This window comes from Pieris napi, chromosome 2 (assembly GCF_905475465.1).
Source record: "Pieris napi chromosome 2, ilPieNapi1.2, whole genome shotgun sequence".
NCBI classification, from domain to species: Eukaryota; Metazoa; Arthropoda; class Insecta; order Lepidoptera; family Pieridae; genus Pieris; species Pieris napi.
In genome coordinates, this window is record NC_062235.1 from 6,999,648 (window position 1) to 7,010,395 (window position 10,748).

The 10,748-nt window shown below is 33.1% G+C and overlaps 1 protein-coding gene across 1 annotated transcript; it reads left to right on the top strand.

Annotated features, from left to right (window-relative positions):
• Positions 1-290: 290 nt before the first annotated feature.
• Positions 291-10,298, top strand: LOC125056941 (luciferin 4-monooxygenase-like). The gene is made up of 12 exons (XM_047660315.1): positions 291-423; positions 2,892-3,065; positions 3,322-3,529; positions 3,922-4,117; positions 5,205-5,327; positions 5,512-5,686; positions 5,989-6,129; positions 7,237-7,362; positions 7,644-7,727; positions 8,667-8,813; positions 9,424-9,589; positions 10,003-10,298. The coding sequence occupies exons 2-12, from the start codon at positions 2,910-2,912 to the stop codon at positions 10,128-10,130; spliced, it is 1,650 nt and encodes a 549-aa protein (XP_047516271.1). The 5' UTR covers positions 291-423; positions 2,892-2,909; the 3' UTR covers positions 10,131-10,298.
• The last annotated feature ends 450 nt before the right edge of the window (positions 10,299-10,748 follow it).

Below are 10,748 nucleotides of genomic sequence, written 5' to 3' on the forward strand. Positions count from 1 at the left end.
TCGCCTATCACCCATAATTATTAAAATACTAAATATTGTATTACATATTTACATACCGGAATTTCCGAATTAACTTTTCTTTTCTTTGTTCTTTGTCATCGAGTAGCTACCTAAACAACATTTTTTGCTATAATAAAGTGATAATAGATTTTCTAAATATTAAATGAATGTATTATAAACATCTTGGAAGTTTGTCTTTGCGACAGTACCTGATAATTTGAGTTATTACTTACTCAGACTGTCGAAAATTTTAAGATAACGCTCGTTGAAAGTATATTAAGAAACGTTAGTATTAATTCAACATAGTTGTGCGACGGCATCCCAGTATCGAGGACTTATAGCATCTATATATTATTACATCATAACGACGCAATAAAGAATAAAAATATCTTGTGTGCTTCGGTACTGGTGCCTCCTTACATTGTAAGTGTACAAAAAATATGTCTCAAAAATATTATTGCCTTTTGCAGTTTTTGTAATTTATTATATTTTAACTTATATTATTTAAACCTTAAAAATCTAAATATTTTCATAATATGTTTTTAATTTCTTCTTCCGGTTGAATCCCGTGCATGTATTCTAATAATAATAACATCGATTAAAATTATAAAATTGTTGTCGACAGTATCAAATGTAACCATTATTTTAAAGGAATGCTTGTAGATAAAAATAATGTTAAAAAAATTACGTTTTGTTATTTAAATTTAATGTTGAGTTCGAATTGGTATAATAAACTAAAAAAATATTTTAGATATTAAGTGTTTATGATATACAACATTCTTGGTTTGTTTTATTGGCGCGTATATATATAGTTTAGATAGTTTGGTTGGTATTCCGACACGGAAACAGGCGACATATAACTGGCCATGTGAAAAACATGGATTTTCAAGATTAATGCCACAAACAATAAGCGACTCAATGTTATCTCAAACGCCATAAGGTTACATAAGAAAAGTTTGAATTGTAAACGCGCTATGCACTGAAAAAAAAATTGCTAACGTAACAAAAGTCACGATTACCTAATATGGTAGTTAAGTATCTAATTTTCAACGCAATTTTCTTGTTTTTTTTTCTCTTATAAAAACCTTCTCCTGACAATAACAAACACAACAAAAAAAGAATAAGCGAAAGCTGAAGCGTTGTCCAGCCGGTCACGCGTGATGCCGATACCAAGGGAAATAGGGATTTAATTTTATATATAGATAAACTTATCCTATTCATAAAAAAAAATCAATAAAAAAAGTCAAATCTGTGCAATCAGCACAGAATAATGTAGATTAGATAAGATTATATTATTTAACTTTAAATAATAAATAATTTAATATTTAATTTAATAATTACTGAAATACAAATATTTTTTGTTCACATTCAACTCGAAATTTGTAATTGCAGATATGAAATTAGATATTAATGAACTGATAAATATTGAAAAAAATTTCATTTGTCAACAATTCATATGTTTACACAGAGTTGTGTGTTACAGGTTTTTTTGCGCCGTTTATGACTTACTAATAATTTAAAAAAATATTAATAAGTAACAGTTATTACACGACGAATCCCCTCTTTTGAGAAATAAGTCTAAGGTATGCCGGTTTACTCACGTTTTCCTTCACCGTACGAGTTAGTGTATTTTACAATCACTCGTACGGTGAAGGAAGGTGGACATAGACAGGAAGTCCATTGGTGCCAAGCCGGGGTTTGAACCAACAACTTCAAGGACGAGAGTGGTACGCTGAAGCCACTAAGTCATCACTGCTCATGGGCCCTTTGTAGATCCTGTTATTTTAAAATCTAAAGCATTATTTTTCAATCCTGCCTAAAGTTGCGTGTGCACGAAGTTCACAATGTAATTTTGTTATAGTTACTATATGTAATGATTTTGTTTTGTTTTGTAATACACCGTCACTAAACACAGATATGATAGTGAAGTTGTTTTTAAACGATTAAAACGACGAACCATATTATTTTCGACTAAGAGTTCGAGTACAGATAATTTAGATAAGATGGTTCCTACTTGTTTTTTTCTATCGAGATAAATCCAGTACATTATTAGTAAAATAAAACCTAAAGCGAACAAAGAATTCAATATAACCAAGAAATTCGATGTCATTCATTGATAAGTAATAATTGAACCCTTAATGAATGGATGTCCTCTCGGCGTCCCGTATTACGATGTTATCATACAATAACATTTATACAACTACATACAATAACATTTAACATTTTAAATAACTACTGTCTTCTCGTATCTATATAAATAGGAATTAATCTCAAAATACGTTGCTAAGCGCAAATTCGAAGTCGGCTGGACCAACATTGCACGGAAAAACCTAAAAACCATTTTTTATTATTCACGGAATGTGAACCGTCTCGAGGTAGCAAAGCTAAATGTTTCTATTTGTAGGCTAAAAAAACCGGCGGAACGAGAAACGCGAAACGTTCGCAGGGGCACAATAACAATGATTATGTTTCTCATTATAACGTCGATCAGCAAAACAGGAAGTAAAAACTTGCCAAATTTTATTTTGAATTCTGACGTTCTGTTACGCGTACTCGACATTGATAAGACATTGAGTAGTAAAACAAACAAGATGTTTTTCATGTGATTATGTTATATCTTTATTAGGAAATAGAGACTTAATTATGCTGTTTTATATAATTTATTTAAAAGTGCTGATAACGATATTGCCTAGGGTAACAATCATTGACGAGCGCTTGTAAGCAAATGTATCTTATTAAATATTAAAGCAAATATTTGAAAAAAAAAATAAGAATTAAGAATTCTGCTGAGATCTAATGAACTTATGTAGTATGTACCCGTAAAATAACCCCGGAGGGTTACAATACGACGTGTTTTACAAATTAACTAATATATATTTTTTTTAATTCAGGGTTTTCAGTTTCAAATTATGGGTGTTCAGAAATTTCCACACTTCGCCGTCCATGATTGGATGACCGAAATACAAACCCGTGTTGTGGCTAAATCTGGAAAGCCTAGTGACCGATTCCATCTTGGCAAACTGGTGCTGGATGGCCTCAGAGATGTTCCGGAACAAGTTCTTCAGGTACTAGCCTAACATGAAGATCCTGTACTACGTATAATGAAAAGAGTACACGCGATCAACAAGCATACATATTTGATACCTTATTGATTATTTAAATGGAATATAGATAAAATAACAAATAGTTAAGAAATGTCAAGTGATGGCCTAAGAAAACGTTTAAAAAAAGGCCAGTTATTGGCCTATCTCTTGTTTTTTGATCTCAGATACTCTTGAGTGTCTTCAAACATTAGGATATAATCAATCGTTTTAATTTCAGATCGACGGTGGAACTGGGGAATCCGAAACGTTTGGTTCAGCCCTGATGAGATCTATTCAGTGCGCTAACGTGTTTCGGTCGAAAGGTCTTAAAAAAGATGACGTAATAGTTTTGATGGCGCCGAACCATATTCATCTCTGCATACCAATGTATGCTGCGCTTTACCTTGGCGTGGCAGTAGCAGCGGTTGATTTTGCGTTGGCAGAAAGTGAGTTCAGCATAACTTTTGTTCGGAAAAAGACTTAGATAGTAATGTTCTAAGAAAGGTAAATTAGTAGCGCGTCATTTCTTAAGAACTTCAATACTATTATGTAACTGGTAATTTATTGGGTTTAAGTCTGTAATTAACAATGAGAATAGCCCCGCTTGTGGAACAATGAACTTTCTGTCTCTTTACGCACTGACGTAACACTAATGTAGAAATGTAATTAATAAATGTTTGCGAATTTTTTTTACAGATTTACGAACCTTATGTAACCTAAAAAGTTTGCTATATTTATTTTTTTCACTTTAGTTACTACGTTATTTAAGGAATTGTACAGAACTACACATTAACATTTGTGTGATTTTATTAATTAATCAGTAATCCTTGTATTTCAGGGGAACTCCACGAAACATTTAAATTGAATAAGCCAAAGATAATATTCTGCCAAAGCGAAAGAGCCAAAGATGTTGCAAGAGCAATACAAGGTCTGGACTGCTCTTGTGAAATCATAACATTTAACACAGGATCCCAATATAAAACTTTCTCAGAGTTGTTGGAGCAAGGAGGAGACGTTTCAATTGATGAATTTGAGTAAGTTAACAAATCCACTGAAGTTGAATAATTTATAAAAGCGTTTTCATTCATTTTAAATTGCATGAACACTATGTATGTAGTGTGGAGTTCAGATTCCGCACTTAGACGCTTATTTGGTTCTAGCTAATTAAGCCAACCTAGCCTTTCTTCCTGCCTTCCTTCCATCCAGTAGCTCAGAAACTTCCTGGGCACATCACAGGATCATTGATCAGGAACTCATTCATTTCATCATTCAGGAGGATTTGTTCATTGGGAAGCGCACGTACGCATTCCAGGACTACGTGGGTGACTGATTCCTCTGCGCTGAAACAGCCTCTGCCCAACAGACTGTCTTTTTGTTTTCTAACGACGCACTGTCAGTTCGTATGCAGGGACACTAAATATTAGAATTTTCAGATATATGCCAGACCGATCTAAGCTTGAAAGTACCTCCTTATTTTTAAAATTTTTGCTATATCCCTATGAAGCTACAGTATGTTACTTTTTAAGCGACTTTTTTTGCCTGCATCAAATATCGCCAAAACGGTCGCCCGTGTAGCTTTACGCAATTTTTATTTCCCATTAAGATATCTTAAGATTGTATGTATATGTGTATTGAAGTGATAATAATATAAAAATTATTAAAAAACTAAACTGAAGGGATTCAAAGGGGTTGCGGGTAATACAGCTGACATTAAATCGATATTTGTAGTGCAAAAGCGGGCTATAAGAACGATCTGTGGGTTGTCACCACGGGAGTCAGTCCGAAAGAAGTTTAAGGAATTAAATATTTTGAGTCAAATAATTTATTTTATTATTATTTATTACTTAAGATGTCATGTGGAACATGGTGCAGCTTCTTACAAACGTCGTGTAAAACAAAAAACTTGGCGATTTAAAAGAGTGACGGAGAGTTTATTGCCAATTCTTCTCTTCAGTTCTACGCCCTTGATTTGAGAACTGGCAGTAAATGTAAAATTATAAGCATTTAATGTATCTTTCTTCTTCGACGTACATAAGTGAACATTGTGTTACCTATATGGATAAATGAGTTTTGACTTTTGACTTCCGAGATGCCCTATGACCAATAATTATCAAATTTCAGGGCTGAAGATTTCGATCCATCAGAGACGTCATCAATGCTTATACCGACCAGTGGAACAACTGGTTTGCCGAAATCTGCTGAAGTTACACATAAGAATCTTGTCTTTGGAATGCCATTCATGTGGTAAGTAACATATAATAATATTTACTTGCTTACTGAAAAATTATATGTCATTAAATAGAGTGCGCAAGATTCTTTATTAAGAATTTGCATTGAAGCCCCTCCGGATATCCCTTAATCTATTTGATTACGCCTGTACATATGGCACCAGTTATAGTAATAAGTTTATAACAAATTCCTTCTATAGGGCCCAGTTTGACACGTTCCCCTCACCAGTACCTTTAAGTATTGTGATGTCTCCTCTTCAATGGTACTCAGCAATATTTCTATTTATCTCCTGCCCTTTGATGAGGCAGACCAGACTCCAGTCATCAGAACCAATGACAAAGGAACATATATATTACCTTATTAATAAGTATAGGGTAAGTTGTATACAAAGTACTATTTGATGCGATAATTTGTTTTATGTGTGATTTATCTTTATTTAAAATAACAATAGAGATGAAAAAGCTTGAAAAATTTATATACAGCAATGACCTAGTTTACTACAGGAGGCTCATCTGATGTTAAGTCATACTGCCGTCCATGGACACTCTCAATGCCAGGGGGCTCGCGAGTGTGTTGCCGGCCTTTTAAGAATTGGCAAGTAGCCTTAATCTTCAAAAATTTGCTTACATGTGTGCTATCATCAAACGTTATATGCATAAATAAATATATTTTGCAGCCTTCCTACGCAATGTCAAGTCCAAATATGTGGATGACCTTGTTCAAGCCCGGAGACCGAGAACAATGTGATTTTACATCGTTTCAATTAATTCTTAGTGGGGGTAGTGCAATGCCACAGAGTCTAAGGGATGAGATTAAGGTATGTACAATATTAGGTGGCGCTAGTATTATACGTATATATTTATTTATTTGTTCAGATAAAATAATTCATCATTATGTTAGTATAAACTTACGGACTGGTGTTAGTATATCTATATATATAAAAATGAAACCCGTTTACCGTTGTCACGACATAACATGAAAACGGCTTGACCGATTTGTCTGATTCTTTTTTATAATATTCCTTGAAATACGAGGATGGTTCTTACGGAGAGAAAAATTAAAAAAAAAATGAGTGAAAAAGTCTAAAAACAACACTTCTATATTCCCATACAAAATATTCGTAATAATATTTAAAGGCAATTTGAACTTTAATACCATATCATAAAGTTCAAGTGTTAGTAGAGGGGTTCCGGGAAGGTAAATTTATATTTTTTGACATAATGTATTTGTTGTATTATCAACTTTCTTTTTTTATCTTACTAGCTAGACCGGTGTCCCGAATAGCAGAATAAGTATTAAAAAAAAATAAAGAGTCGACTATTAGGCGGTACGATGTTAGCCAGGCCAGCTAGTTATTATTAAAAAGCTAAACATAAAAACCCATGAAACATTCTATGCATACACTCGTCGATCTGAACGGACAAGTGTAAGCACAAAATGCTTCATGATAGGCGAAGACAGGTTATCTGCCACAGTCTTCAAGATGCTGTTCCGACCGCCTCGTACCCGGCTCAACAGAGATCTTAATATATGGGTTTCGGTCTCAGTTTGCTTGTTTTTTCATTATTTCTTATGTGGTGATCAGCATTCTATGCCTGAAACTTCTTTGTCGTAACAGGCTTACGAGAAAGTGTCGGTATTGGAACGCACGACAATAGAGGTGGCAGTTGGCATGTCTCAAAATAATATTTTTTTACATGAGAAACTAAATATTATAATACGAACGAGATGGACGTCGCCATCAGACATTTCTTTAATTATGGTCTGCGTAGTCTATGTATGATTTGACAGTCATTTGAACTCTATGGAGTGCGTCGATATTAACCCGAGAGCCGTCGCATTAACATTCCAATTCACTTGCGATGATAAGCTACTATTTATTATATATTTACTATAGCTTAACACTATTTTATTTAATTCACAGAAAGCAACTCCAAATACATTGGTATTGAATGTATATGGTATGACTGAATTGTCTGGATTGGGTTTTCTATTCGACCCCACAGTGCCCGAGGCAATGGGCCGCCCAGTACCATACTATAAATATAAGGTTTGTTAAAATTTAAACATATAATATAATATAAGCTTGCTTGAGCGTCACTTGTTTTATAGATCTAACTAGATCTAACTAGATCTATAAAACAAGTGTCGGAGAATTCATTGCCAGTTCCCGTCCGTTCTATGTTCCATTGTACCTAAAGGAATAAAAGATAACTTAATTGTTAAATTAAATTACTTTTAGATATAAATTATTTCAACAGTGTTGACAATTTTACTTATTACATTTCTTTACCTATTTATATATAATCTACATGAGTATTACTTTTTTAGCTTGTAAATCTAGAGACTTTGGAAGAAATTAAGGAACCTAACGTCGAAGGTGAAGTTTGGTTTAAGGGTCCAGCTGTTTTTAAGGTAAAAACGAATTGTTTATTATGGAATTACAGGTATCACTTATTTCACGTCATTAAATTTGAATCTGTAGGCATCCCTACTCATCGGCAAAGAAGACAGAGGGCTACACGCCGAGAGAAGTGCCGGCTTAAAAAACTTTCGGTAGTTGTTTAAAATAGCAAATCATCAAACAACGCTTATTAAAACAAATATAGCAAATTAATTAGAAGTAGCATGTCTAGCACTAGTCCCAGGCCCTTTTATCAACTAGATAATCGTTAACTTTATAGTAAGCCTTTTTACACAGCTTAAGCAATAAGCATCACATTTCGTTGATTCTATGTCACCCCAATAGAGGTAGCGAATTAATATTGAGTATTTATAACTACTGACAAATTTTTGTTCAAAAGCATAACATTTGTAACTTCTTTGATATTTCTTTTTTCTGTTTGTACATTCTCACCGGTCGAAAAACATCTTTCTGAGGCGACAGCATAAGGCTTTAAAGAAAACTACTTTTTGGTTACGTTATTTCAGCGTGGGGAAATATATATTTCTTTACGCCAGAAAGCCAATGGTTCAGCAGAAAGTGGTGGGGTGTGGGTTGTTTTAGTAAATAATATATACAAACCTAACTACCTAATAACTAAGCAAGTTTTTGACGTGACAACTTCGTATAATTCGATGGAGCCGGCTGCACGCACGAAAAAACATGACTCATGCGGCGTTACTTCGCTCTGAGTTCCATTTCAGGCTTGAAGTGCAAGCGAGAGCGCGGAACGAGCGACAAAGAGGCACAATCGGCCTCCGCGTTCGGCAGCGTTCGACATACAAAATATCTATCAGTATTTTCTTATGACTTTACAGGCAACCGATTTTTTTATATAAGTAACTCAAACCTGAGTTTCTATGTTCACCTATCCGCATCTGTAGTTACCAAAAAAGTGTTTTATTTTTCAGGGTTATTATAACAATGAAGAGGTTACAGCGGCAACCCTGACAAAGGATGGATGGATGCGCACTGGAGATATTATGTACCGAGATAAGAATTATCTTTTCTACTTTGTTGACAGATTCAAAGCACTACTTAAGTATAGAAATAATCACGTGAGTTTATTTTTTCTGTTCATAAGATGTATTTAAATAAAAAAAAAAATATTGTTTTATACATATTACAATTATATCTTTTGCTGGCCACACTTGCTAAAGGCACTCGAAACGTCACGCTTTGTATTAAATAAGAAGTAAAAGTTTTAATTAATCTAATGATAAAAAAATTGTTATCATTGCAATTGTTTATTAAAGTTCATCTGATATCTGATAGTAATAGAACTGTACTGTCTACAATGTTCAAACCTGTTTAAGTTGGTTATCAAAACGCAGAATAAAGAAATAAAACATGTTTTTAATTTCCAACTATCAATATTCAGTTTTTGTTATCAAGAATCTTTATTGAAATTTTAAGCGTCATTTGTTTTTGTTTTTTTAATTTTTGAGACAAAACATTACAGTCTCCATGATTATAAAGTACATCACTGCATTTCTTTTGTAGCCTTATTTAGATTTACCCTTTTCTACCTATACCGTCGACGTCATTTTTGTATAAAATGCACGTCAATTTTATTTTATTTTGTCGTAAATTTGTAGTAAAAGGGCTCTGGTGGATATAAGAAGCTAGAGTATTTATTATATAAAAATAAATTTTGTTTTTTTATAGATCTCTCCAATAGAAATAGAAACTTTAATTAGGAATCATCCAGGCGTGTTCGAAGTAGCCGTGACGGGGTTCCCGGATCCAGAACATGGTGATCTGCCTGTTGCTTTTGTGATAAGATTCGACGAAAGTAAAGTAACCGCTCAAGAGATTAAGGATTTGGTTAAAAGTGAGTAAACTATTAAAAATATGGTAGTGCTCAATGTTTGCTGATAATTTCTACGCGTTTAGGGGAAAAAGGGCGATTTTAGAAATAGCGACATTCGAAAGGGAATAGATGACAGACCCAATTCCTATATATGCTATATATACTGCTAAAAAGTTTTTAACTGAAATTGTTGCCAACTCTAATTCAGCTTTCTCCTATTATAGTTCAATATTTATATGTCTGTGGTGATTTAATTTAATTTGATTATTTATTTGCTTGAAAAAAGTTACTTTTAATAATAGCATTCCGATCCTACATGTGATTTTTTGAAAGTTTTCCTTTTTAAGTAGAATAAAATTCAATGTAGTTAAAGACATCACTGTTCAAAGAACTTAAAGTATTTAGAGAAAATATTCTTCCTACTTTACTTTCAGATAATTTGACGGACTCAAAGCAACTTCGAGGAGGCGTTATCTTCATAAAACAGTTACCTCTAAATGCTTCCTCCAAGGTTGACAGGAAAAAACTCGCCGCTCTGGCGAAAGAAATGGAAAGAGAATAAATTTACCAAATGAGGCCAAATTTCTTATGATTTTTAAAAACAAATCAGACGTTTAAAGAAAAAAATCTGTTGTAAATAGTTAATTGTTTTTTCATCTCTTGGAATCTAGTTTTAGATGTCTATACTTATTTTACATGACGTTGCAATAATATAACAATAATATTTTTATTTCGTTTTCTTATTAATAAATGTATGTATGATAAAAAGCATGTTGTTATGTTACTATACAAACTTATCAATTATTTAACGATGTAACTTTAAAAAATTTACTTTGTTGCATGAAAGGTCATCTTCTACGTTCTGTCTATAAAATAAAAATTATATTATTGATGCAGAAGTAATAAAACACAATATTTTAATTTATATCTACTCTTACATAAAAGATGTGACATCTTTGATGATGTGGCGCTGAAGCGTGAGGCATCTTAGATGCATGCTTAACTTGCAGATGTAAAAAATTCCCTTGATACACGGTCGAGGTTCGAACACACGACTTAGTGACTGAGAAGCACTCACTGTTATCTAATATATCAAACGATTGTTGGTTTAATAAAATATTTACAAACCGTCTTAACGCTGTGTTTTTAAAACCTTTCCTATAGATCTAGAAGAAAGAGG

What these genes read in the sequence shown, in the direction of transcription:
- LOC125056941 (XM_047660315.1), top strand. Translation starts at nt 2,910, where the DNA reads ATGGGTGTTCAGAAATTTCCACACTTCGCCGTCCATGATTGGATGACC. An exon ending in TGATTTTGCGTTGGCAGAAA is followed by an intron (nt 3,530 to 3,921) that starts GTGAGTTCAGCA and finishes CTTGTATTTCAG; the next exon opens with GGGAACTCCACGAAACATTT. An exon ending in TTAAGTATAGAAATAATCAC is followed by an intron (nt 8,814 to 9,423) that starts GTGAGTTTATTT and finishes GTTTTTTTATAG; the next exon opens with ATCTCTCCAATAGAAATAGA.